The 27,961-nt window shown below is 54.6% G+C and overlaps 1 protein-coding gene across 7 annotated transcripts; it reads right to left on the minus strand.

The window, feature by feature from the left end:
• Window positions 1-791: 791 nt before the first annotated feature.
• TBC1D24 (TBC1 domain family member 24) lies at window positions 792-27,473 on the minus strand. Of its 7 annotated transcripts, XM_081255677.1 has the most exons (10): window positions 27,266-27,473; window positions 16,339-16,419; window positions 15,678-15,870; window positions 12,859-12,966; window positions 10,546-11,625; window positions 9,330-9,488; window positions 8,085-8,148; window positions 6,932-7,027; window positions 6,413-6,635; window positions 792-5,964 (listed from the first exon to the last, which is right to left on the minus strand). In XM_081255677.1, the coding sequence occupies exons 5-10, from the start codon at window positions 11,508-11,510 to the stop codon at window positions 5,810-5,812; spliced, it is 1,662 nt and encodes a 553-aa protein (XP_081111803.1). In that variant the 5' UTR covers window positions 11,511-11,625; window positions 12,859-12,966; window positions 15,678-15,870; window positions 16,339-16,419; window positions 27,266-27,473; the 3' UTR covers window positions 792-5,809. The 7 variants fall into 7 exon arrangements, with proteins under 7 accessions (XP_081111803.1, XP_081111808.1, XP_081111807.1 ...); XM_081255682.1 differs by lacking the exons at window positions 15,678-15,870; window positions 16,339-16,419 and having other exon boundaries at window positions 792-5,076; window positions 5,807-5,964; XM_081255681.1 differs by lacking the exons at window positions 15,678-15,870; window positions 16,339-16,419 and having other exon boundaries at window positions 792-5,076; window positions 5,794-5,964.
• Between the last annotated feature and the right edge of the window lie 488 nt (window positions 27,474-27,961).

Raw genomic sequence — 27,961 nt, forward strand, 5'->3', positions numbered from 1 at the left:
GCGCAGGCTTTCTCTAGTTCGGAGAGAGGGGGCTACTCTTCATCGCGGTGGCTTCTCTCGCTGCGGAGCACGGTCTCTAGGCACGTGGGCGTCAGTAGTTGTGGCGCGTGGGCTCTAGAGCACAGGCTCAGTAGTTGTGGCTCGCGGGCTTAGTTGTTCCGCGGCATGTGGGATCTTCCTGGACCAGGGCTCGAACCCATGTCCCCTGCACTGGCAGGTGGGTTCTTAACCACTGCGCCACCAGGGAAGTCCCAGGGTCACAGTGTCTTAATGTCAACCATAAGATGGGCCTAAGCCCACTTACAGTAAGAAGGGACTGCAGGGAATGTTGGGGTATCCCCAACCGCAGGCCCTAGGAACACACACTGCCACGTGAGACAGGTGCACAGCCACCCCCGTCCAGAACTGTCCAATGGACACCAGCATGGGCAGGACCACGGGGGGCTCCTGCTCTCACAGGCCGACAGGGGAGGGGTACTGGGGCAGGGGCACACAGCCCACTGACGGATGGGAAATGGTCCAGAGGCCCAGGCTCTTTGTTCAGAAGAGGAACTGAAACAGCTGGTGTCAGAGAGCTGGCAGCACTGGGGCCAAGTCTCCCTTCCCCTCTGCCAGCCCAGGATTTCTGGGACCTGGGCCAGGCCATCTGAGGGTGGCAGCAAGAAAGGGATGACGGAAGCATGCAGGTCTTGGAAGGCAACGGTAAAGGAAGGGGGAGCAGCAGGAGTGAGTGTCCAGCCGCCAGTGTGGGGAAGAGGAACAGAAGGCAAGAGCGGGACAGAGCCGCCATGGCTGCCAGCAGGATGGGCGGGCCGCTGGTGATCCGCCGGCCCTGGGAGGAACTGAAGGACAGGCGTGTGCACGTGGCAGAGAAAATAGGTCTTACGTGTTTGTTGTATACGCACACCCAACTAAAATGCAAGGGATTAGAAAAGACATTCATAGTGACTTCTATAAACTTCCAGATAGAATATGCTTATTTTGAATGAGCATGACCTTTTTTTTTTTTTTTTTGCAGTACGCGGACCTCTCACTGTTGTGGCCTCTCCCGTTGCGGAGCACAGGCTCCGGATGCGCAGGCCCAGCGGCCATGGCTCACGGGCCCAGCCGCTCCGCGGCATATGGGATCCTCCCAGACCGGGGCACGAACCCGTATCCCCTGCATCGGCAGGCGGACTCTCAACCACTGCGCCACCAGGGAGGCCCCATGAGCATGACCTTTTTGACACCGAGTTTTACAGAGACAGGGATCCTTGCAATTCTGGATGGAGATGTTTAGGCGACATTTCCTGATGGCTATTCCTCACGTTTACGGAGCATGTCCACATGCCAGGCGCTGTGAACAACAGTAGAAAAAATCCATCAGGGGAAGACTTGGTTGGCACCAGAGGCAGCAGAGGATCTATCTCTGGAATGAAGAAACTTCTCCCTGTTGATCAGGATCAGTTAATGCAGTCCCTCAAATTCACGTCCAGTGGTTCCTTCAGGAATTCCCATCCCACTGAAACATTTTCACATCAAATACTTCACAGTGATGTTGATCCATTTGTTCTCATTCATTTTATTTAGGACTCAAAATTAACACTGACCAAACATATCACTAAATCACTTATTTTTCCAGAATTAGATTTTGCTTCAAAGTTACACATTCGCTCACTACACGTATTTCCAAAAGGTCCTCAAAATATGTTTTTTACATTCATTTAAATGCTCTAAAGTGTCAGTCCAGTAATCCATTTTTCAGCCAATAACCATCCTAGACAAGAACAAGAAGGTAAAATTATTCACACAGCTCTTCTCTTCGATCTTTAGCTTGTAAACTTTTGACAAAACGTGTCCTTTGCCAGTCAACGCACTTCAGGGTGAAATAGAACAGGGGTTTGCTCCTGTATCTTTGTGTGAAAATAAAAACAGGGGCGGGGATAGCTTGGATTGAGCTAGCTTCACCATGTTATCGACCATATCACTGGACAAGATCAGACCTGCAGGCTCCCTGCAACCAGGGGCGCATCTAATGGGGAACCTAACTGAGCAGCCACACCTGGGCTTTAGCGGTCTAAGGCGGAAGCTTTTGTTAGTTGGTGTGTCCCATGTCACATCATGGGTCAGTGTCTTGTGTGACAGTGTGTCCACTGACTTTGCTTCCTTGGTCGCCAAGTGCAGTGTTGATAAATTCCACACGGTCGGGTGAAATGAGTGGGTCTGCACGCATAGGAGGCATTTCAGCTCCAGACATGAGTCACACGACACTGCACCTAACTTCAAGCACAGTCTGACATGTATATAACGAAGATCATAAATTCTTTTTTTTTTTACAACAGGTTATTTTTAAACATGCAAACACTTTTCTTTCTGCCTAACTTGACATCGTAGGGTGAAGCACCTGTGAGGTGTGCCCGGCACTCCTGCCTCATTTGGCAACTTCTCTGTGCAAACACAACAGTTGGGGGAGGACCGCTGAGATATAGGAATATATATTTGACACAGTCACTGTATGGCCTAATTATGGCAATTTTTTTTTGACCAGTGTTAGTCATGTGAACTTAATGACATTCAGGATTTAATTAAAATGCGGGGAAGTAAAGTTATAAAAATTAAATCTATTCCTGGAACAAAAACGACTACGGAAAAACTGAGGGACTCTGAATACAGACTTTAGTTTTAGTTTCCAGCATTGTACTAATGGTCATTTCTTAGGTTTGATAAATGTGCACTATTAACACTGGGGGACGGTGGGGAGGGGTTGTGGGAGCTCTATACCATCCGTGAAACTCTTCTGTAAATCTAAAATTATTTCAAAATAAAGTGACAAAAACTGAATCTACTAAACATAAAATATGTAAGGAGACTGTTATAAAGGCTCTGTGGCTTCAGGAAACAGATAAAAGAAATTTGAAGGCCTTGTGAAATATTCAGAATTTTCTAAAACAAGTTGCCCTGAAAACCTGAAAAAAATAATAAGCATGGAACTTATAAAAATAGGAAAAATTGAAATACTTATTTTAATTCAATAATTAAAACTGAAAAACTCATAAAATACAAATGACTTACTCTTGTATTACAAATTTTTTTAAAAAACTGATTTTCTAAAGCCTTAAATGCATACAGTCCACTTTGATAATGAACTGGTTTAATCTATGTTCAATTTTTTGTTTTTATTTTTAAATTAAAAAAAAATTAATTTTTGGCTGCGTTGGGTCTTTGTTGCTGCGCGTGGGCTTTCTGCAGTTGCGGTGAGCGGGGGTTACTCTTCGTTGCAGTGCACGGGCTTCTCATTGTGGTGGCTTCTCTTGTTGCGGAGCGTGGGCTCTAGGCGCGCAGGCTTCAGTAGTTGTGGCTCGCGGGCTCAGTAGTTGTGGCTTGCAGCTCTATAGTGCAGGCTCAGCTCTATAGTAGCAGGCACAGGGGCTTAGTTGCTCCACGGCATGTGGGATCTTCCCGGACCAGGGATCGAACCCATGTCCCCTGCATTGGCAGGTGGATTCTGAACCACTGTGCCACCAGGCAGGGAAGTCCCTAATTTTTTGTTTTTAAAATAAATTTTCAAATATTTCTAGAAAAACAAATAATTCATTATGCAAATCCATAAAATTTTGGCTAATTTTTAACATAAAATACTAGTAATAATCAGGAAGAAATAATAGAGAATATTAACACCAAATATCAGATAACAAGGACAATAATAAGAAAAAAATAAAAATAACCACATACCTTTTAGTTTAGCAGAAAAGTTAGGAAGATGTGAAATTCAAAGAAACTGAATATTTTGCATGCACACATGAAGATCTCATGATACAGAAATCGTGACTAATCAGCAGTCACCCTCCCTGGGCCAGACCTCTGGGGGCCCTTGGGGCAGCCACAGAGAACCCTCTGGACTTACTCACCAGGAAAAGAACACCGCAGTTCAGGAAGTTTACAGAGGAGGCCATGCAAATAGCGCTCAGGTATGCCTTCAGCTGCTTCTGAAAGGCTGTGCTTTTAAAAGGCCTTCGATGTTCCCATGATAGAACACTGACAAGCAGGAGGCTGCACCCTGTTCGGTGGCATGCCCAGGGGCGGGTAGCCCCGGGAGGTCCCCCTAATTGAAGAAACCAGACTCGGGATCCCTGGAGTTCATGTAACGAGACCGTGTTTAATGAACACCAAAGTACAGGTGAGGGCTGCGGGGGCTCGAGGACAGCGGGCAGCGAGGGCTGCAGGGTCTGGTGGGGGGGTAAGCTGTGACACCACCTCCCAACACCTCTCCCTTCTACAGGGATTCACACTGGCCCCTCAGAGACTCTCAGCAGACCTGTGGGGACAGCACAGCAGGATGACTGGCCCCATTTTACAGTTGGGGAAACTGAGTTCCAGACAGGTTCACCAGCTTGCCCAAAGCCACACAGGGTTCCCGGTCCTTCCTTCTGTATCACTTTGGCCTGGCTCAGGGGGGATCTGAGTAGGTGGGAAGGGGAGGATGAGCACCCCACAGGAAGAGCAAGCAAGATGTGGAGGACAGAGACGTGGCTTGTGGGGACATGGAGAGGCAGGACCCCCTGGCATCTGTGGCCCAGGCTGCCATGGCCTCGGCACAGCCCCTTGGGTGTCCACTTGTCCTCTCTTTCCTCAGGGGTGTGCCCAGGCCCTCAGGACCAGCTGAGGGAGGTCATGGGGTGGGAGGGCCACTCCCTGCAGGGCTCACACAGCCCTGAGAGACGCAGAGGGAGAACTCGTGCCATGCAGAGGGGTGCGTCAAGAAGGTGCCTCGGGGGCAGGGAGCTGGGGAGGGCGTATGGAGCACAATGAAGGTGAGGTGGGTAGGGCTGGATGAGGCCAGCACGCTGTGCTGAGGGGTCTGGACAGGATCCTGGGCCACGTCACTGCAGTGAAATGGGACCGCCACAAGGACTGCAGTGGAGCTAAGGAGGGCCCGAGCTGGAGAGGAGGAAGGCTGAAAAAGGTTCCAGGGGTCCAGGCTTCTCCAGGCAGGCCCCTGGAAATGTTGGCTGGCTTGGGGTCAGTCACGGAGGGCCCCTCCCTGGGCAGCCTGTTTAGGTGTGACTACACACTGAGGCCCAGCAGAAGCATCAGGCTCTGTGGAAACACAAGGACACGTACTGTCCCCTGCAGCCCTTCATCCTACTGGCCCACGGCCCTCCCTCGGGATGGGCCCAGAGCCCTGCACACAGCCTGCCCTCCCTGCCTTCACCCTGCTGTTCCTGTCTGAGAGGCACCCCCAGAAGGCCAGTATGGGGAGGAGGTAACTGAGTCAGAAGTTTCAGGCAGATGCTCCTGCTAAGGAATAGTCCCCAGGATGCCTGTTGTCTTCCCAAGACCGACACACCCCTAGGGAACCATCAGCAGCAGGCCCGGCAGGAGGCCGCAGGGTCTGCTTGGGAACCATGCTCAGAGGCACCAGCAGGGGGTGCCATGGACCCACACTCGAGGGGCAGGCTCCCTCTGCCTTTCCAGTCTCATCTCCCCCACCCCTCTCACCCCACAGAACCAAGGCTCAGGGGCTGCAAGACTTAACCCCTCCAGTCTTGGGCACAGGATGCCTGCACAGAGGACAGCCAGGGCCTGAGTCCGAGGTGGAGACAGTAGCAAGTATGGGCAGGTCTGAGAAGGGCCAGGAGGGACAGGCCTGGCCAGCTGAGGTCCTGGCACCACTGCCCAGCCCAGCACCAGAGCCCAGCTGCACCCTGATGGTGCCCACACACGTGGGGGGTGCGGGGGCGGTCTTCATTCACTGCCTCCTCCCTGAAGAAGGGGCCCAGCCACCACCCCACCCTACAACAGCAGCTCGGTCACCGTTAGATCATGCCTGTCACTGGGTGTCAGGGTCTTGGAAGCCCCAGGCCTCCACGGCAGCAATGAGGAAGTTCTCAGAGCAGAGCGGCTGGTTGTTGAAAGTGTCGCAGTGGCCCGTGCGGCCCCGGTTCAGGTCCCCGTCAATGTAGAGTGCCTGGCCGCCACCTCCACCTGTGGGATGCTTGGTCAGTGGCTGCCCGCTGTCCAGCACTGCCCCCGAGGGGCTCTCCTTCTGCTCCTGAGCAACTCCACTTGGACAGGGCAAGTCTTGGAGCCATCCCTGCGCAGCCCTGCCAGAGGCCTCTCTAAAACCACGGGGCTGGCTTTCCACTCTGTAAAGTCCCCCGGCTCCTGGTGAGGCCCTGCTAGTGAGCTCACTTCCCCAGCACGCAGCCTCAGGTTCCCACGCCTGCCCCGCATGCATGCTCCACCCCCAACAATCTCGATGCCTTCCTCCGCCATCACAGGGGCTCTGCCTGTCCCTCAGGTGAGGTACCTACCACCTGGCGCAGCAAGTGCTGGCCTGGGGCTTCAGCCACCCACTACCCCGTACCCTCCTCCCAGGCTAAGTGACCAAGGGCAGACAGGAGCCCAGCCTGAGGTGCAGGGAGGCGCCCACCTATGATGAGGCAGTCGTTGCCCCCAGCCATGAACAAGGACTCCGTCTTGGAGGGCAGGTTGAAGTGTCGAGCAGCCAGGAACGGCGAGAGGCGGTCAGCAGGGTCTGAGGACACAGAGTGGCAGGGCAAGGACAGAATGGTGGTAGACTCCAAGGACACAGGCTTGGTCAGCTCCGGGTGTTTGATGACCACCCACTCGTAGCGCTGGACCTCGGGCTGCAGCTGAGGGCAAAAGGGCAGCATGAGGAGTTGGCACATGGCGCCCACAGGCCCCCTGCCTGCTTCCCGCCCCTCACCCCACCCAATTCATCATCAGTGCCCTGAGTGAGGCCCCGAGTGGGGGCTGGGAGATGGTGCCGCACAGCGCAGATGAGGGCCTGCCTACTCTCACGGAGCTCACGGTCTAATGATCACAAACCAGAAGGAGACGGGGAGGTTAGCCTGTAGGTTAACAGCTCTGATGGAAGTAAACAGGGTCACGTGAGTGGGGGTGACCTCCCACAGGGAGGCCCACTCACCCTAAACACAAAGCATTCTCCGGTCCCAAAGAAGCCCAGCTTGCCTCCAGACTTGTTTCTCTCACTCCAGTCTGTTGACAGGTAAGCTCCACACACCTGGGGAGAAAAGACCCAGGGTGAGGCTATGCCCTGCTTGCCTGCAGGAACGTTCTCTCACTCAGGACCTGCGGAGAGGCCATGGTACAGTCACAGCTGGGGGTGTTGTGGTCACAGCCCCCCTCACACTTGAGGGCCAGGGCTGGAAAGTAGTATGGGAAAGTCAGAGTTTGGAGGGCGTGGGGCTGGCAGTGAGCATGCGCGGGGGCTGCCTCGGCCACCATCAGCTTACTTGGGATATTTTCATTTCCCTCTTGGGCCCTAAAGCGTGGGAATAAGCTCCATACCCACACTCTGATTGTGGGCATAAGCGCCAGGGAGGCCCCTCAGATGGAAGCTTCCAGGAAGCACCCCTGCTCAAGAAACGTTTTCCAACCCTCCCATCAGTCAGCAAAGTGCTTGATTTCACCATTAGCGAGTCACGCCTTTGAGTGGCTACAGGATTTGCCCAAAGTATCTGACAATCAGAGTCATCTACTATAACACAGATGCCCGGGCTTCTCCTGGAGGGCCCGACGCAGACTCTGGAACAGGGTGAAGAAACTGAAACTCCCAGAGGTGCAGGTTTGGGAGCCACAGAATGAGGAGCCTCTATCTCATGCAGGCACCCCCAGGACTGGGGCACGTGAGCTCTGACTTTATTCTAGACATCTTAGACACTTTCCAGATGATAGCACTGCAGAGAACAAGGCCCTGAGAACTACCTGTCAGGGGCTGGAGGCAGGTGAAGGCAGACAACTCACCTGGTGCTGGCCAACTACTATAGGAGGAGGTGAGGCCTCACTCACTAGGCATTTCTGCAAAGCTCCTCTAAACTGCCAGGTTGTGTCAGGCTGGGGGCCTGGACCCCAAGGGGAAACAGGGAGGCTCTGGGTACTTAGGGGGTCCTAGGGGAGGCTAGATTCACCTCTCTGTAGAGAGCTGGCCCTGCTCTGCACCCCTAAGCCCAGGGAGCCTGGGTAGGGGCTATCGGGGAACACCCATCCTCTCTGGGGCACAGACTCCCCCAGAGCTCATCAGAGGCCAGAACCCCAAGCTCCCTCTGGTCCCTCCTCACCTCCTTTTGCGTGGTCTTGATGAGCAGGAGGGTGGGCTCATGTCCTTCACACTGGAAATAGAACCTGGGGGCAGAGACCACACATGCCAGTCCTGACAGTAACAATCACACCTGCATTCCTTCCCTGTGCCACCTCCAGCCAGCCACTGTTGCCCCAGGCTGTCTGGGGGTGGATGGACCTGGAAACTGCTTGTCCTCTCTCCCAGGGACCAGGCACAGTGGCTTGGATGGTAACACCTTGGCCCAGGCGCTTTTCTCAGACAAGACGGAGCCCTGGCCAGGAGGCCCGCAGGCCAAGCAGTCAAAGGCCCCAGGACTCTCTGCCCTGGTGTGACACAGAGGAGAAGCTGCATGGCAGAGGGCCCCCAGCAGACAGAGCCATGTGCCAGATGCTTCGGGGAAGTAAGAACCAGAGGAACAGGTCCCTGCTCTGGGAAAGCTCGGAATGTCCTCGGAAGCTGGGCAGCACTGAGAAGCATGTGAGGAGGACTGAGGCTGCCGCTGTGCCAGCACTAGGTGCCCAGGGGTTGGCTGGCATCCCTGGTGGCCCTGCTTAGCCGTCCCTCAGCAGGCCTCCCACACTGCACAGAGGTGGGGGCCAGGTCAGCGCAGCTCCGGTGCCTGCTGTGGGGGCTGGGCCAGCCCTGACTGCATCACGTATGACTCAAGCCAGAGCTTGGGTCAGAAGCCACTTGCCATCTGAGGCTCTAGGGGGGCAGCCACGCCTGGCAGAGTGACCCTGGGAGACTGTACCCTGGGGGAAGCCTGCACAGGGCCCGGCACAGCCCACAGGGCCAACATGGACCTGGCGTGGGGACTGATGAAGTGGGGTGGAGGAGTAGTGAACCAAGGCCGGCCGCCTCAAGTTGTCCTGACAGTTCTGTAAGCTCCCGGGAGGGAAACTCTGCCTCCCGCGTCATCACAACGCCTATGTGGGGGCCTGGAGCTACGCCGTGTACTGTAATGACCCCTGAAGTTTGGGTGGCCTGGGAGTGAGAGCGAGATGCCCAGAAAAGGGGCTCCCAATTCTAGGGCCCCCCAGGAAGAGACAGGGCCTTGCCCAGGTGCCCATGTTTGAAGGCTCATTTCCAGCCCCACCATGACCTCCCGGAAGTGGGGACAGGACGAAGAAGCTGGGCAACTCCATAGCTCACTCCACCCCTTCTGAACTGTCTGGCCCTTGGAGTCCATACCTTAGGGCCTTGGGAGGGCAGGCCCAGCATTCCCCAGCCTCCTGGGCATTACCTGGTCAGGCTGTACCCGTGCTGCAGTGAAGAGAAGAGCAGGAGGGGCTGGCAGAGGGCAAACCTCTCAGGGACCCATGACCAGATGTCTCTCATCTCCTTCACGCCGACGATCTCTGAGTGGAAGTTCTCCGCGTGAACAGCCAGGTGCACAAACTGCCTGAGGGAGTGGGAAGAGGTTAGAGCACAGCTGTGACCCCAGCCCTGGCCACGCCCCCCACCCTGGAGGTGTGCAGAGCCTCTTGTGTGAGCTCAGCCTGGAGGAAACGTCTCACCTGTTCAGCCAGGTCAGAGTCTGGTTCTAGGGGCCCTCAGGAAGAAACGGGGTGGAGCTGTCCCCCTGGAGTCCTGCTCCCACCCCGCTACACAGAGGGGAGCGCGCCCAGCCTGGGTGGGGACAAAAGCACCTTTTCTCTAATGGGGATAGAGAGTGAGTCAGCTCTGAAAGATAATGCTTCCTGGCCAGCCAAGCACCGACAGGCAGACAGACAGGGCCTGAACTTCGGCCAGGCTCTGAGGCAGCACTGCTGAAGCCAGTGCTGAGAGCCAGAGCAAGCAGCCAGGCTGGAAGACAGAGGGAAGCCAGGCATGGAGACATGGTTTCCAGACCTACCTTTTAGAAAGTGAAACACTGAAAAACAGGAGGAAGCAACAGACGTGGAGAAGAGGAAGAAAAATAAAACAGACAAGGAGAGGTTAGTTGCAAGTACTGATGCCCAGGATACGCCTGCCTTTGGCCTGCAAGAAAGGCCTCCACAACTAGAGTACACTCACAGTGTCTGCTGCCGAGGTCTCAGGACACCATGGGCCTTTGCCACGCCTGCTCCCCAGGGGCCTGTGCTCAGGGCAGGGGGCCACACTCAGCAGCCATGAGAATGGCCAGCAAGGGAGCCCAGAGCTAGAGTGGTGGAGCAGAAGCTGCTCTAAAATGACCCAAGGAGGACAGCCTGGCTCACTGCTGGACCTGCTGGGGCCATGGTCAGCATCCAGCTTCCATCTCAGCCATGGCCCCTGTACCCGGGGACAGGACCCTATGCCTTCTGCGCCCACAGTTGCCTCAGCAGCCTGTGGCTGTAGCCAGGAAGGCCCTTTCTCCTTTCCCGTGGCTTTCTATCCACACACGGATGGCTGGCTGGACAGGCTCAGGCCCCAAGCATCCAGAATGCATTTCCCCAAAGCCCCACCCCACTCGGGCCCTGATGGTAGCCCCTGCCTACCTCTTCTGCTTGACAGTGATGCCCTTCTGCTTCAGAGCTTTCTCATTGGCCATCTGCAGGAGCTGAATCTCCTTCCGAGAAAAGAGGCGGATGGCAAACGCTTTCTCCAGCAGCTTCTCGGGAGACACAGTCTTGGCGATGTCCTTGACAAAGGTGCGGATGTCCTGCTTCACATTGTCTGACTCCAGCGGCTGCCCAGCTCTCACCTTGTGGAAGAATTTGAGGATTGCCAGCGCCACGCGGTACAACACCTTGTAACCTTCCACCAGGAAGACGTCAAAGACGCGAGCAAAGTAGTTGAGGGGCAGCTCCCCAAACAGCCAGCGCTGCCAGTCCGCATAGACCTGCAGGACGTCCTCTGAAACGGCCACCATCAGCTTGTGGGCTGCCTGGCAGTACTTGTTCACCAGGTCCCCGAACGTCATGCAGGAAGACTCAAAGGCCAGGAAGCTCTGGTCGATTAGCTTCTTGCTGGGGTCGTTGCAGGCCAGGATGCGGCAGGCCTTCTCGAAGCACTCGGCCTCGTCGATGCTGTAGTGGAGCAGCAGGGCCACGACCGCAGGCAGCGCGGGGCAGAAGGAGACATCAGGGAACTGGTTGGCGATGCACAGCAGGATCTTACGCACGGCACCCTCGCCCCGTCTGTTCAGGCAGTAGCTGGGCACCTGCGTGTTGTCCACAAACTCGGGCAAGGGCAGGCTGCCACTGCTGTGCTTGCCCACTATCTTGCCGACGATGTCACTGTACACGCTGGCATCTGGTGTGACCGTGCGGCAGGGGATGTCCCGGATCAGGCGCTGGTACACCTTCCCCCGCAGGGTGTAGCTGCGGGCCCAGTAGCCCTGGCGCGCCAGCTGCTTCAGCTCCTGCAGCTCGGTGCAGCTCAGCTCCTTGGGCCCCAGGTCCTGGATGGTGGCGTCCATCTTATCTCTGTCCACAAAGCAGTTGTAGCCTGGGGAGTCCATAGCGCAGGGCGTGCCCAGGAGGAGGCCCAGGGCTGCCAGGAGGGGGCAAAGAGCAGCTAAATCCACCAGCGCTCTGTCTGAGGCTTCTCTGCTAACCTGTTTGCCATCCCATATCCTACAGGATTAAAAACCATGCTTAGTATGCGTGTATAAAGGTTTACATTTAAAAAAAACATGTTTTTGTTTTAGTCTTTCTTTTTTTTAATTGAATTGTATACTTTATTTTTAATTAATTAATTAATTGATTTTTACTTTTGGCCGTTTTGGGTCTTTGTTGCTGCGCGCAGGCTTTGTCTAGTTGCGGCAAGCAGGGGCTACTCTTCGTTGCGGTGCGGGGGCTTCTCATTGTGGTGGCTTCTCTTTTTGCGGAGCATGGGCTCTGGGCACACGGGCTTCAGTAGTTGTGGCATGCGGGCTCAGTAGCTGTGGCTCGCGGGCTCTAGAGTGCAGGCTCAGCAGTTGTGGTGCACGGGCTTAGTTGCTCCATGGCATGTGGGATCTTCTTGGACCAGGGCTCGAACCCATGTACCCTGCACTGGCAGGTGGATTCTTAACCACTGTGCCACCAGGGAAGTCCTGTTTTAGTCTTTCTATAAAGTATCAGTAGGGCTTCCATTTAAGATAAGTGGATATTCTGAGAATTCACTGCAAACTCTGGAGCATAACTTCTTTCCATGGGGCTTATGAAGATACTGGAAGTGGTCACATAGATTCTGGGTCATGAGAAAGGGATTCGAGAGGCTGACTCTACTGTAAACAACTCTCTGCTCGGGGGTGGGTGGCCCACCGGGCCCCCACGCTTCACCCTGCAGCCTGTGGGCCTTGTAAAAGGAGCAGCTAGTCAAGAAGACTCCATGAAGTCAACAGATGCTGTGTTTCAATTCTCAAAGGCTTTAGGCCTTTAACCAGCCATGAATCATGAGGAAGACACACACCTACTCTGCCCCAGGACCCCTGGCTTGCAATTTGGAGGCCAGCTCTTAACTTTCTAAAAATAACAGCTACGTTTCGGGCAGGTATTCCAGAGAAGACTCAGTGGTGGGGAGTAGACATGAGGGCTGAGAAATAAACGGAAGGTGTCACAGCTTCAAAATTAGACATTTCTGGAACCAAATGAACCAGAAGTATTGGGGGATTTGGTGCTGTTTCTCCATTATGGGCAACTATTGAGATTCGTGCAGATATTAAAAAAAAAAGGATAAAATGTGTTATTTGAGAGTCTCTGGCTGCATGTGGACAGCAAGACAGAAGTCTACCATTCAGAATACCACAATTTGACATTTGCTTTTGCCAAAGGCTACTGTCCTCAACACTAAAGTACAAGTCTGCCCATGCACCTCAGACTAACCTTTCCACCTGGGATGGTACCCTGTCCGGAGTTATCACAAGGTTTGCTCCAGTGAGTTTTGGTAAATGACCAGATCATTCTGGTTCTGCTTGCATCAAGAACATTTATCTGAAAATATAAAAAGCAAGTAACATTTAAAAAATATTGAGTGGAAAGAATTGTAATGTAAAACCTGTTATGTTCAAGAAGATGTCTTGAGAAAACACCTTGATACGGTGGGTTTTTTTATTGGGTTAAAATATACCTAACAAAATTTACCATTTTAACCATTTATAAATATACAGTTCAGTAGCATTAAGTACAGTCACAATGCTGTGCAACCATCGCCACCATCCATCTCTGGAACTTTTTCATCTTCCCAAATGGAAACTCTGCATCCTTTAAACACGATCTCCTCATTCGCTGGCCCCCAGTCTGTTACCCACCATTCTACTTCCTATGAATCTGACCACTCTAGGGACCTCATATTAGTGGAATCATACAATATTTGTCCTTTCATGTCTGGCTTATTTCACTGATCATAATGTCCTCAAGGTTCATCTATGTTTATAGCATGTATGAGAATATATTTTTTGAATTTAAGACTATTATTTAGAGCAGTTTTAGGTTCACAGCTAGAGAGGATGGTACAGAGATTTCCCACATATCCTCTGCCCCCACGCATGCACAGCCTCCCTGTTATCAACCTTCCCCACTAGATGGTACATTTGTTACAACTGATGAGCTTAAACCGACACATCACCCAAATCTATAGATCAATGAGGATTCATTCTTGGTGTTGTACATACTATGAGTTTGGACAAATATAAAATGACGTGTATCCTTATTATAGTATCATAAAATGGATTTTCACTGCCCTAAAAATCCTGTGCTCCACGTATTCATCCTTGCTCCCTGCAACATCAGAATTTCATTCCTCTTTATGGCTAATAATATTCCATTGTATGGACAGAACACATTTTGTTTATCTATTCATCTGTCGATGGACATTTGGGTTGTTTCTACCTTTTGGCTGTTGTGAATAATTCTGCTGTGAACACAGCTGTACAAGTATCTGTTCAAGTCCTTGGATATATATCCATTGATACTGTTTTTATAGGGACCTTCCCACATAAATAAGGTTTTGTGACAACATTCATTTAACACGTCCCACTGGAAAAACCTTACCCACAGCAGGACCAGGCACTGCCAGTGCTGGAAACTTCTTCCCCAGAAAAGAATCCCAAATGGCAGTTGGTTTGTTTGCTCTGTCCTGGGAGGGATGGCAGTTAGGGCTCCCCCATTTCCCCAGGTTGTGAATTACCTGTACAGTTTACATCTTTCGTTCTAGGCTTTGAGCCCAGTAGCCTCTGGAGGGACCCCAGGCCTATCCTCTTTTCTCGAATAGAACCCACTCCTTGTCAGGGCAATAAACATGTTTATAAACAGAATAAAAGCTAGGCAGGACAGTGCCAAACCTTGCTTAAGTGGCCTCAGATTCAGGTTGAATATTAAACTGGAAACTCCAAAAAACGGTTATTGCACCTTGCAAATTCCTTCAGAAAGGACCTTCAGGGAGAAGCAGACCCACTTTTTGTTTGTTCTTTTTTGGCTGTGTCGCAGGGCATGTGGGATCTTAGTTCCCCGATCAGGGATCAAACCCACGCCCCCTGCAGTGGAAGAAGAGAGTCCTAACCACTGGACTGCCAGGGAAGTCCCCCACCGTTTTATTTGTTGTAGCAAGTTGTTGCAGCCTGGGGACTCCGAGGCAAAGACAGGTGCAGAAGACCCTGAAGGAGGTCCTGGATCCCTGCACGCCTCCCCCCACCTGAAAAGACAGCATGGTGTTTGTGGAGCAGGGCAAACAAGGCTTATGATGACCTCCTTAGGCATCTATAAAGCCAGGTCTCAGGGCAGGTTTTTGTTTGGTTTGTTTTTTACATAAACACATAATCATGAAAACATCTAGTAATACAAAATTATACAGTAAAAATGTAAAGTCCTGTTTAAGCTACCCCCTCAATCCTACTCCCTCTTCTACCTAAGGTAATCACTGTTCACATCTAAGTGCATGTCCTTCAAAACCTTTTTCTTTCATTTACGTGCACACGCATCCACAACCCAGTTAGATAGTTTAAGCTGGCTAATGGGAAGGGGAAGTCAGGAGATGGGAAACAGATCAAAAACACAAAGTCGCTGGGCTGGACCCTCACTCACCGTGTGGAGGTGAAGGTACACCCTCCCCGAGCTGTCCCACCTGCGGCTTGCAGCCATCTTGCAACACTGTCCACACCTCCAACTCCCACTCAGAACACAAGGCCTCACCGGCTCCCCACAGTCCCCCAGCTCCTGACTGAGGTGCCAGGCCCGGGAAGGAGGCCGTGCTCCCTGGTGCACGCCTGGCGGCCAGTGGTAGAGAAAGGAAGCAGGGGCTTACTCGGGAAGCAAGCCAGTTTAAAGTCAGACAGGCCGGGCTCAGAGTCCAGTTCTGCCGCTTGTTGGGCTGAACCTCAGATAAGCCGCGCCTCCTCCCCGAACAGCTGGTGCCCGTCTCTAAAATGGAGCCGATGAATATGAGCCACTGGACAGACATTAATCCCCACAAAGCACCTGTGGGTTAAGCTCTTACTCTGGGCTCACTGGCTGGGGTGTGGGTGACACCCCGCACACAGGCACATCCCACTCTCTCCCACTCCCCCTCGCCCTGCGGCAGCCCAGGGCAAACGGCCACTCTTCTCGGCCAGTGGGGCCCTGGCGGCAGGTGCACTGGGAAACCACTTTCCCTCAGCCTCAGGAAGGGGAGGGAGGGAGTGAATTCTAATCACAAACACTGCACTCACCTTAAGCACCGCCCCCCCCAGTCTCAAGTTCACTGCAGAAGAAGAGGGTGGGGGCAGGGCTGGCTCCGGGGTGGCACCTCTCCATCAGCCCTGTGGGAGGAGGCTGGCCCCAGCCGCTCACAGCTCCCTGAATTTAGAATGTAGGAAGGAACTTTGTGTTTTCCGTCCTTAGCTTTGGGCCTAACCTGCAATTCTGGGAAAACAGGAAAAATTCTGCTCAGCATCCTGTTAGACTCACAAGAACTGCGCACAGTGACCATTTCAGATAGTGGGGACACCACGCCGTGTGTCTGGAGGGTGGCGGCTACTTCAGCTAGGGTTGTCAGGAGGACCGCTCCCCTCCCGAGCTGAAGTGATGAGAGGGAAGCTGCCAGAAGAGCTGAGGAGAGGTCACTCTGGACCACGAGAAGAGCGCGTGCAAAGGCCCCGAGGCAGGAAGAGGCCTGCTCCAGGAAGGGAAAGGCATCCAGTACGGCCAGGGCACAGTGAGAAAGAAGAGCGGAGACATCCACGGGTTGCATTGTGCACAGGGAGGAGCCTGGACTTTAAGTGCAGTGGGAAGCAGGGAAGGTATGTGATCCAATGGACGGGTATAAAAGCTGATTGCTGTGAGGATTAACTGAGCCTGTTTATAGAAGGCACTCAGCCCAGCCTGGCTCACCAGGGCAGCTCAGAAGTCCTGAGGGCCTCTCGTCGTTACTGCTCCTTGGGCCCTGCTGGCCTGGCACTGGCTCAGGGACATCTGGGGAGTGATGGGGTCAGGCAGGTCAATGCTAATGCCCGATCAGTCCTGTGATGAGGCCGAACCGTGCCCCTCAAGGGGGCAGCGCAGCCACAGGAGGTTGCTGTCAAGGTTCTCCCACGGGCCCGAGAAGGCCCCTGCTCTCTTTGGGATGGTCCCTCCGAATGGCCTCTTCGAGGGCCTTTCTTCCCCTTCCTTGCCTGTGCTTCTGCTTCCCCACCCGGAAGCCCCTTCCAGTCACCGTCATGTCCCTTTACTCACAAATACTATACCTGTTCTGAGAGTTCAGGCTACCTAATGGAAAGCAAGTATTCCTTAAAAAGAAAAAATAAAAACGTTAAGTGGAACTAAGTGACCTCTATTTAGGGGTGTTAGGGGGCCCCTTCAGCAGCTCTAGGACTGCAGTCCCATGGGCCCTGGGCCAGGAAGCTTTTCTGAGGAGGGGAGTTCCTGTGACATGACGCTTTGGCTGGGAACACCCCATGGGAGGTCAAATAAACCCTAACTCTGCCCTCCTTGGTGAACCCCTGAAGTGTGCCCACAGGAAGAGGGAGGCGGCCAGTGGGGTGGGAGGAGCCCCCCACCCCGTACCCGCCACTTTTGCCTCCAGAGTGACCCCACAAGTGTCTTCGACCCCTCTCCCATCTCAGGAGCACAGGTCACCCAGGAGGGCCAGCCCCACTGCACTCCCTCCTCAGCCAGTTGAGGGCTGGCTTCTTAATGCCACACTGCTATCCCAAAGCACTACCCATGGTCTGATAGTCACAAGACCTCTTGCCTTTCTCACCTTTTTAGTGGGGAACATGATTTTCCCAAACAGCTGGATTTGAAAAAAAACTCGCTTGCATGTGACAGACCCCCCCTCCCCATTAAGCCTGGGTGATTCCATCTTAACCACCCGACAACACTGGGCACTATGCCTTCCTTACAGGCTGCCTCTCCCAGAGGACCCAGCACCCCATCATGCCTCCCCTTGACTCAAACTTTTATTCATTTGACAAACTTCTACAAAGTTCCTTTTCTGGGCAGGGCACCGGGGATACGAGGGTAAAAGACAGCTCTCGAGGAGACCAGTGGTCACGGCATCCACAGTGAGACTACGAGAGCCCAGGTGAGGCACTGGCAGACCACCGAGGCAGGTGTTGACTCGGTGTGAGTGCCACAGAAGGGACAATGGTACCTGAGTGTACAAAGACGGGAGTGGGGACAAATGCATGAGGGAGAGCACGGCAAACTGGAGAGCCTCAGAGAGATGGTAGGGAGTGACCGGAGGTGGGACAGGAGGGGCTGATGGCCTTCTGTGCCAGCTGCACTAGAAGACCGGACATCACCCCCACACAAGAGGGAGCAGGAGGAGAAGAGCCGAAGCAGAAGGTGACATATCAGATCTGCATTTTAGAAAAAACCCCTGGTGGCCGAGGAGGAAGGAGGGCAGAGTCCAGAAGCGGAGGCAGGAGGAGGGCTGGGCTGAGCTGGCCAGGGAGGATGCAGAAGATGGGGTGGAGTCCACCAGATGAGGTGACCTGTTTGGGGTGGGAGGCAAAGACCCAAGCAAAGAACAGAGAATTCTGGCCCAGGGGTGGGGTTTTGGGGGGGCAGAGGAAGTGCTCCATTTTAAAGTGCCTGTTATGACACAGATGCCTCTCAGGCAAATGCCAGAACAGGTCAGGTGAGGCAGAACCCTGGGCTGCTGTGCTGAGGTCCTGCCCAGTCACCCAGCCCTCAGCCCTGACACCTACACTGGCTCCTGGACTCCTCTGTCACCCAGGGGCTTCACAGATGGCCCCTCCACACACCCGGAGGCCACCAAAGAGCCAACTGTGGCCCAGGTGGAAAAAGGCAGCCCTGTGCAGAGGGAGCCTGGTGCTCCCCAGGAAACCTACCCACTCCTACTGACCCCTGCCCAGCCCAGCCTGACCACTGCCCACTCTCCCCCTTGGCTACAGGAATAGCTCATAGTCCGAGCAACCGGGGCTCAGCCTGGCCGGGCCTTAGTCCCTGCACCACAGGACAGGGTGCTGCACAGTTGTGTCTCAGTTCTTCCCCTTCACTCTGAGCAATCCCACATCTGTTTCCTGAGAGTGAGATCAGGAAACAAAGAAAGAAGAGGAAGGAGGCTGGTTCCAGCCCTGCCGACCGGCCAAGAATGGGGCGACAGATGGGAAGGAGGGGCAGTGAGAGGCGCTAGGTCCTGGGCCTGAGGAGTTCCACGTGACCAAGAAACGTATGCTCCTCTCAGGCAGTTTCCCCAGGGTGGAATTCAGAGCACGGGCTCTCTAGGTAGCCCCTCACCCTCAGAGACCATCGGTCCCCAGCCAGGACGCAGCAGAATGACGAATCCTTCAAACAACTAGTGGCCCCACTCTAGCCCTCAGGGTATGTGAGGTCTGGGGATGAGAAAGACACAGCAATTACAGGACATGGTCACTGCCTGATAAGATCTCAGGGTGCCAGGCACAGAATGTGGCAGCAGGACGGGGAAGAGGAGATGACCTCCTGCCTGTGGCTCTGCTTGCAGGGTATTTGGGTAGAGGAGCAGGGCGGGTGGGACAGCCTGGAAGGGAATCTGGGCTGGTGAGTAGGGTATGGCAGGTGGAGCTCTGAGGCAGAGAAGGTGGATGGAGGTGGGGGTGGGAGTTATCCCTGAGGCCATCCACCTAGGACACCCAGAAGGGGCGGGGTGGGTGGGGCCTGGAGCAGGATGCATTCCACCCTCTCCTCAGACTGGGACCTTCCTCTCAAGTCCAAGTCTGACTTCCTCATGAGAGGCCCAGTGCTCCCGTCCATCTATAGGGAGAGGCCAGGGAAATGCCCAACCCCACTCCCAAGGATCTGCTGGAGGCCTCGGAGACACAGCTTCAAGACTCTGTCTGGAGCCCTGGGTCGAGGATACTCATCTCCCCGCCCAAGGCCTTAGCAATAGGATGATTCCCAATTCTGCGGATGACTGGTGGTGACAGTGTCATTGATTGGGGTGACTATGGTCATCGATCCCCCACATTCGCTTCCTTTGCTGCCTTGCTTTTTACTGACCTCACTCCCAACTCCCAGCTCTCTTCTTGCTCTGGAGCTTGGCTTGTAGCAAACAATCCCCCACCTCCTCATTCTCTCCCCTAATGCACCCTTCCTCCAGGCCAAAAAGCAGGGGTCTCTCCCTGGGACCCTGCCCCCTCTCTCCAGGGTCTCCCCAGGGCTCTGACACCCCTCTCTCCAGGGTCTCCCCAGGACGTGCCACACACTTTATCCCAGTTCTTGGCCTCCTCCTCTCAGCTGCCCTCATTGCAGGGCATTCGAGGGTCAAGCAGGCAGACCTGGCTCAAAGCTCCCCAACTTTAGAAACCTTTACATCTCTGATGCTTCATCTACACCCAGGTCAGCCCCAGAAACTCCTCCACTCAGAGGGCGCATATCACAAACACCCCACTCTCTTGTAACTGTCCTGAAGCTCTTCACTGCCCTCCTCCCACTCGCCATAACTCTACCTCCCCGCACTGCCAATCCTTTGTGACTTTACTTCTTTGTCTGCTCAGCCTAGACCTGACCCTCCAAGCCTCAGCTCCACCACTCCCATGCTCCTGTCTCAGCTACCCAGAAGCCGCCCCACGAGAGGCCAGCCTGACGGCATGCCTCTCCACGCCCGCACACCAACTGTAGAGAGAAAATCACACTGCCCTGCTCGTGGCCCTTGGAGCCACCTAGCAGCACTCAGCATGCCTCGAGGCACCCGCCCTTGGTCCCCACGCTAGCCAATAGCTTCACATCTCCCACTCTCCTTGAGAACCCGGTGTCAGGCAAGAAGCATCCTCTCCTGTCTGACCCCGGCCCTTGATCTGCACCCCCACCCTTGGTCCTGGATCTGTTAGACAGGCCCCCAACCCCCAACCCCAGCACCCAACACTCCCCTTGAGCTAAGCCTTTCTTCTTTCTTTCCTTCCCAGTCAAGCTCCCGGGGAGAGCAGGCTGTATGTCTCCCACCTCGCCCTTCACGCCTGGCTGCCAGACCTAACAGACACCTTTGAGCCCTTATCTCCCTGAATCACACAGAGCTGACCCCACTGCTCTCAGCTCTCCTCTCCCCAGGCCTCCAGAAACCCCTTCCGTCTGTCTCCTTGCCTCTCTGGCTGCTGCTGCTCCTGTCCCTATCCCTCAGATGTCCCTTTTGCAGAAATCCATCTTCTTTTCAGCCAAGAATTCTCAGGTCCCATACCTCCAACTGCTTTCCTGAAGTCTCCCGACCTTCACACACTCCATGTGACTCCAACGCAGCTCAGCTCTGACTCCCAACCCACTCTGCCCCGCTCTCCACCTGAAACCCTTTCCCGCCCACCGCCCCACCCCACCTCCTTTCAGGATTTGGCCCTACCTGCCCTCCAGGTAGGGCAGCTTCAGGAGTCTTGACAGTGGGAAGCGGGAAAGGCAGGACACACCTGTTCTTCTTCCTCCTCTTGGGCCAGTCTGCTTCAAGCCTCGGCCCAAATGCCCCCTCCTTCACCAGCCTTTCTAGACTCCTGACCTCACAGGCAGGACTGAGGGCGACTTCCCCACACTCCATCCTTCCTTGTCCAAGTGTGTTTGAATTTGGCAGCCCTCTGTGATGAGCTGCTTATGAATCAAGCTCTTCTACTCTACTGTGACTTTGAGCCCAGGTGTCTCACACCATATACTCAGTGTACCCAGGAAGGAGGAAGCAAGAGAAGGAAACAGATGGAGACTCAGGAAAATCCCAAACCACTTGGGCCCAAGAGGGAAATTTAACTCTAAATAACAGGGGCCATTTGCCAACTTGTTTGTTCTAGGCGTGTGTCCTTCCCAGCAGACATCTTCACATGATGAGAAAGCAGGCTGGGCTCCGCCTCAGCCCTGAAGCAGCACTGGGATTTTTCAAATGCTAATGGAAACTGGCATTCCACAGTGACTGCCAGGCTGCCAGTTACCTGGAACCTGATAGTGGGCCCTTTGCTGATGGCACATAATGGAGGGCACGTGCCAGATATAAAGGGGTGTAACCATTAAGGAGGCATTAGTCACAGCACCGCAGGCCAGTTGGCTGGCCCATCTGCTGCCGCTGGTCGGAAGTTCAAATGCAGGTCTTACCAGTGGCAGCTGGGCCTATGGATGGGACCCGAGCAGGGCAGAGTCCTAACCGTATTAGCCACTCGAAAGGTTTCCTGCAGGGACTCGGGGACTTCCCTGGCAGTCTAGTGGTTAAGACTTGGCGCTGGGACTTCCCTGGTGGCGCAGTGGGTAAGAATCCGCCTGCTGATGCGGATTGGGGACACGGGTTCGATCCTTGGTCCGGGAAGGTCCCACATGCCACAGAGCAGCTAAGCCTGTGCGCCACAACTACTGAGCCCATGCACTGCAACTACTGAAGCCCGCGCACTCTAGGGCCCGAGCGCTGCAAATACTGAAGCCCACGCCTAGAGCCTGTGCTCTGCAACGAAGAGAAGCCACTGCAACGAGAAGCCTGCGCACCACAATAAGGAGCAGCCCCCGCTCACTGCTGGTTGGGTCCACCCACAAGCAGGGACTGGGGTTGCAAGGGGGCTCTGCTAATTCAAGGTCTTTATCTTCTGAGTTCAAAAGGTCCTCCCAACAGCAGGTCTGGGAAAACAGCCCCCAAGGGCATAGGAGAAACCAACTAGCTACACAGAATGAGAAGCAGAGGGAGAAAACCCAGATGTCAGAAGCTAGAATTTTGACTGGTCTGAATTCTAAGCAAGGTGCCCATGATAGGTGTGCCTCGGAAGGCTGGGCACATGGAAGGCTCTCAGCAAGTATCTTTAGGCCTGACAACAGAGCTGGGCTGGGAGGGAATCTTGCAGGTTTAATCATTTTAGTAGGCATTCAAGACACTTCCTGAACGCCAGTGTATCAAGTGCTGGAATATGAAGATGCAAGGCCCAGTCCTAGCTCTCAATGAGCTTCTGGATGTGGGGACATGGTGTATTGACCATGCCAACTCAGGAGCAGATGCTATGAGAGGAAAGCACAGGGTGTCTGGGCCCCCAGCCTACAAGAAAAGAGGGGTCTGGAAGGATTCCCTAGCCAGCACCTGCCTGGCCTAGATCCTGAAGGCTGAGGAGGCCTTCGTCCAGGAAGCAGAAGAAACAGCATGCGAACAGGACAGGGCCTTGGAGAGCATAGACTTTTGGGGCCAGTGAGTGTCATTCATGGCTCAGATTCAAAGACAGTTCTACAGCCCAGCTTCATGGGCTCTAAGAAGTCAAAGGGCCCAAGACAGAGGCCTGGGGTTCACCAGGCTGCCGAGGAAGGACAGTGCTCCTGTGTGCTGGGAGGTGGGGAGGGGATGGCCCAGGAAGGCAGGGAAAGAAACCAGAGGCAAGTGGAGTTAACGTATACCCCTGGATCCTTTGAAGGCCCACAGGTTTAGGAAGATAGGAAGGCCGGAATGACCCTTGCTGAAAAATGAATTACAGATGATAATTAGGGAATGAGGACAAACTGATTCAAGTAAAGGCTGAAGGGACAGAAGCCAGGGAAGCTTTTGGTGGGACACAGGTAATGAGCTACATTTAGAATGCTACACAGTGGAAGGGCTTTTACTGGTAACAGAATCACCCATCGGTAATCAATTGGTACCCAATTAAAATTGTGTAACACTTAGGCGGACACACAGTTTCAGGTTATGCGAAACAGGCCAAGCCATGTGTAGTGGCTTCTCAATGGCCTGTAAGAGGAGAATGCAGGCTGGGCAGGATGGAGGGAGAAACCATGACCGCGCACACGTGACCCCTGCCAGCAGCTCCTTGGGCAATACCCAGGGGAGATGGATAAGGTCCCATGGCCAGGCAGGAGACCATAACTGCACAAGATAGAAGGAGAGCTTGTTGCACGTACCCCTAAGTGAGCAGGTTCCCTAAGAGACGAAGATAACTGCTAACAGCACTTATCCAGAGGCCGGGACAGCCCTGGGGGCCATGCGCCTCCTTTGGGTAAAGAGGAACTCCTTTTGCCTTTCCTCACCCTCTCCCGTGCGGCCCCTCAGCATGGGGGAAGGATTACGGAGGGGGCACTATACACTTGGCCTCTGTATCTTCAAGAGTCTTTCCAAAGTCCCACCTGCTGCTAATGCTGATGCACTACACAGAAACTGGGGTCCTGGAAGGAGAGAGACAGGACCCAGAGAATTCTGCAACCTTGGATCTATCTCTGGGTCTGAGAAGGCCTTTTTTCAGAGATCTAATTGTGAGGACGCCCTGAGAGGACCAACCGTCGGGCTGGAGGGGAATGAGGTCCTTTGAGATGAGTGACAATCTAGAAGTTTCCCAAAAGGCAAATAAACACACATGTGACAGGAAGCCCCGGGAATCAATCATGTGATTTTGCATCTTTAGTATCTTACATTTTGCTGTTTAACCAACAAACAGGGGCTCTAGGACAGAAATAAAAAGCCCACTATCCTGCCCCCGTCCCCCCAAAAGGCAAGAGATCATTAATCTGATTTTTGTTACCTTATCTACTCTGCTCTACAGACATGAAACATCAGGCATCTCCAGGGTTCAGTCTTCATTTTCTCACTCCACACCACCCCACTCCCTGGCTTCAGTGCCACACAGGAAGTAGTGCCCAGAACACTTTTGTGTTTGCTCTCCTTGGCTCCAGACCAATCTCTATCCAGGAATTCTTACTGACCCTCAGCTCAACATCTCCACACCACAAATCATCACCCACTCCCAGGCCTGTCCCTTCCAGCACACTCTGTGTGGCACGGCCTTACCAGCTGCCAGTCACCCAACCTTGGAATGTTCCCTAAGTCCTCCTTTATCCCTGGTCCTTCCCATCCCCGCAGCCACCTGTCTCAAGGTCTTGCTCTCTTTTCTGTCCCCACTGCCCTTCCTTGGTGCTGGGCCTTTTGTCCCGCCAGGTATATCCCCGTGTTCTGTTAACCGCCCTCAGTGCAGGACTTCACCAACCCACCCTGGCCACCACTGCCTGGTCACCCATGAAGGCACAATCTGACCAGTCACTCACAAACCCGAGATCCCTTAGCGGCTCCCCACCACTCTCAGGGTAAAATGCAAACTCGGGACTGGTACTCAAGGTCTCTCCTGACTGCCACCAGCCTAGCTCCTTAACTTCATCTCCCTCTCCTCACCCCAACCACCGGAGCTACCCACTGCCCTTCTCGCAACAGCCGGTGGGTGGGAGCTGTATTCCTGTACTTCACACACCGTCCCTTGGCCTGGAAGTCTCATTCCCTCATGTGGTCCTGCCACTCCCATTCGTTCTTCAGAAAAAAAAAAAAAATATATATATATTTTTGACCACACCACGAGGCTTGTGGGATCTTAGTTCCCTGACCAGGGATTGAACCCATGCCCTTGGCAATGAGAGCGTGAAGCCTTAACCACTGGACCACCAGGGAATGCCCCATTCTTCAAAATTTAATTCGAGCCCTTCTCAGGAGCCCCCACTAAAGGCCAGCTGGACTCCACCCCTCTGGGCCCATAGCAAGCTCCGTCTGCCTCTGTGAGAGCGCCGACTGCAGTGCCACAGTTCACTGGCCCGTTTCCTCACTGTACCCTAAGCTCTTCAAGGGCACAGGCTCACTCAACTTTGTAGCCACAGAATACCGGGCACAAATCCTCATCATGTGAAGTATGATTTGGATAAACTTGCACTGAAAGAATAACAAAAATCATCAAATAATGAATTTAGGTTGGTCCTTAGTGAAAAGCCCAAGGTGTTGTTTCTCTGATATTATCTCCATTTGGAAAGTGACACTTGAAACAGCCACTGAAACTGCTGCTTCGAGTTGAGAAGGCCTTTTTTCTTCCCTGCACAGAGTTGTCATAACAGAGAAGCTATGCTCAAACAGGTAAAACATTGAACAGGGTAAATATTAAGTGCTTTTTTTATAACCTGCTTCATTGTCCTTATCCTTATGTACTTCAAACCAGAAACCACCTAAAAGCAAACACTTAAATATGTCTTCTGAGATTGGCTCAGACTGTAATGAGAATTAGGCGCAACACTGCATGCCCAAGGTCACTTGGCCTGCTGACAGTCCTGGCAGGTGTGGTCAGCGACAGCTAGCATGGCTCACCAGCAGGTGAACTTGCAAATTCAGGGGGTGAATTTTGTTATTATGAAAAACCTGCCTAGATTACTAGATTACTTCTACATCCCCTGAAGGTCACCCTTCATCCAGATGAAAACCACTGCATTAGTTTTAGCACCTTGGTTCATTTCAACAACCATTCAGGGAGAACCCCTGGCCCATTCCATATGAAACAATGGGGGAGCAAAGATGAATGCGACGTGGCTCCAGCCCTGTTCATAGGGAGAGGTGAGCTTCTAAACAGAGCACTCGCTGCTGGATAAGCACTTCATCATACAGGCTTTACCTGAGGGCTGAGAAGACTAAATGAGGACCAACATTCAGGATAAAAGGATGCATATGTGGGGGTTGTACCACTGGCTAGAAATGGAAACTGTAAAACCTCTGCGAGATTTCTTGATCTTTTCTTACCTGGGTTTGTTTCTCCAACCCTGTATCCCTTAAAAAGAAAAAAACAGCACACCTGTCTTCAAGGCAATTAAGTAAATGTTTACAGGTGGCTACTGTGTGCTGGGGTTAGAAAGTGAAGACGGAACGGAGCCCTCGGCCTCAAGTAGGATAAACCGCTGTATCTGATGAATAATGGGATTTTTCCCCCCCCGTAATTGCCTAGATGTTCCTGCAGACCTGGGAGCAAACACACACAGAACTAAGGAAAACCACCTTCAAGTCCTTCTACTGGCCCTGGAAAGACAGGCAAACTCCTCACTAGGAATAAGCAGCTGGGTAAAGACCTCAGCACCAGCATCACAACCACAGCCACATCGGCCACCAGGTCTGTGCCTCCCAGGCACATCGCTATCTTAACAGCTGACCCACGCCTCCGCACTGCCCAGGTGGTCTTCAGCCTCTGGCCTTTAGTGTCAGCCCAGCAACTGGTAATCCAGGAAGCCCACCGCTCGTCTGTTCCCTACCGAGTAAGGCCACCAGGCCACCAGCGCCCTTGCCAGAAGAGGACCTTGACCGAGTGCAGCCCATCCCCAACCTCCAGCTGTGCTTACTCAAGGCTCAGAAAGCACAGCGCCCAGGGGCCCCCGACCTCCAGCTGTGCTTACTCAAGGCTCAGAGAGCACAGCGCCCAGGGGCCCTGTGGAAACGCTTCCGTCCCCAGCACAGCCTGGCGGACAGCTGCCGCCTGGCACAGCGGCCACCCCAGGAGGCACCCGCCGGACAGGGCTTAGAGGCTGAGTAGATACCTAGGTGGCAGGTGGGCGGCGTGTCATCCTGGGGCAAGCGTAGGACCAGGACGGGAGCAGCTGCAGGTCTTCGAAGACAGAACGTTATCAGAGAATCTGTTGCAATTTCGAGTCCAGAAGAGGATCTCCTACCCCGCAGAGACCGAAAGCGCCCGAGGAAGGAGTGACACAGAGCCAGCTCTTCCCACCGCCGCCTCGCCCGGAGCCGGCCGGAGCGCCGACAGCGTCTGGTGAGGGGCGCCGGCGCGACCCCCGGGGTGGGTGTCCCGCGGGGCCGAGGTCAGCTCCGGACCCACGTCGCGCCCTGCCCGGCGCTCGGGCCGCGGTGCAGCGCCGGCGGCGGCGGGCAGTGCCCGGCGGACGGCCGCGGGCCCCGGGCGCGCGGGCCGCGGAACCGCCACCCGCGCCGAGGCCGGCCCCCGCGCCCCGCTCGGACGGAGGCCCTGCAGCCAGGCCCCCACGCCCCCTCCGTCAGCACGCCCGGGACGCGGTGACAGTCGGCCACCCGACCCCGCGGCCCCCGCGCCGGGCCGTCACGCCCCCGCCCACGCCGTCGTGCACCTACCTCTGCCCGCCGCGCTGGCCGAGAACCCACCTCCCGGCGCCGCGCCGCGCCGCTTTCTCCTCAGCTAACTGAGCTACCGAGCGTCGGCCTTTCTGCGCACGCGCGCACGCGGCCCCGCCCCCGCCGAGACGCGCCGCCGGCTGCCCACCCGCGGCGCCCGCGGGTCTCTGGGGCAGCGGGCTCCGGGCATGCGCGCTGACGCCCCGAGGCGAGGCGGCAGGAGCATGCGCCGGCTCAGCACGCGTCCCGATGAGAGGCGAGGGGGCGCGCGCGAGAGGGCGGGTGGCTGCCAGGCCCAGGTGTGGGCAAGGCTGGGGCATCGGGAGTCGGCAGGGGTGCCCGCCGGAGTCGCTGCCGCGCCGGGTTACGCGTAGACCTGGGAACGCTCGCCCGCGTGGGCACGACGTCCGGTCCCGAGCGGGCGGAGGAGTGCAGGGGGGGCCTCCGGGTGGGACCTGGGTGGAGGAGTCCTGAGGCCGAGGCCGAGAAAGACAGCCAGACGGAGACAAGAGACAGGGACACCACGGGGCAAAACAGAGGCTGAACACAGCGGGGAACAGGGACACGGACGCCCAGCCGGCAGAGACAGGACAGGCAGAGGTGACCTGCGGGACAGACGGGAACCAGAGGCCGCCGTCCTCGTTGGGGGAGGAGTCATAGCGCCCTCTGCGTGTCCTGACAGGGGGCGGGGGAGCC

The sequence above is a fragment of the Mesoplodon bidens genome (genome assembly GCF_964165515.1).
Source record: "Mesoplodon bidens genome assembly, chromosome: 15".
Lineage (NCBI taxonomy): Eukaryota > Metazoa > Chordata > Mammalia > Artiodactyla > Ziphiidae > Mesoplodon > Mesoplodon bidens.

Excerpts from the sequence above, each read along its gene's own strand:
- TBC1D24 (XM_081255682.1), bottom strand. The coding sequence starts at position 11,510 with ATGGACTCCCCAGGCTACAACTGCTTTGTGGACAGAGATAAGATGGAC. Across the intron at positions 7,028-8,084 it reads TCAAGACCACGCAAAAGGAG|GTGTGTGGAGCTTACCTGTC; the intron begins GTGAGGAGGGAC and ends TTTTCTCCCCAG. Across the intron at positions 6,636-6,931 it reads GAGAATGCTTTGTGTTTAGG|CTGCAGCCCGAGGTCCAGCG; the intron begins GTGAGTGGGCCT and ends TTTTGCCCTCAG.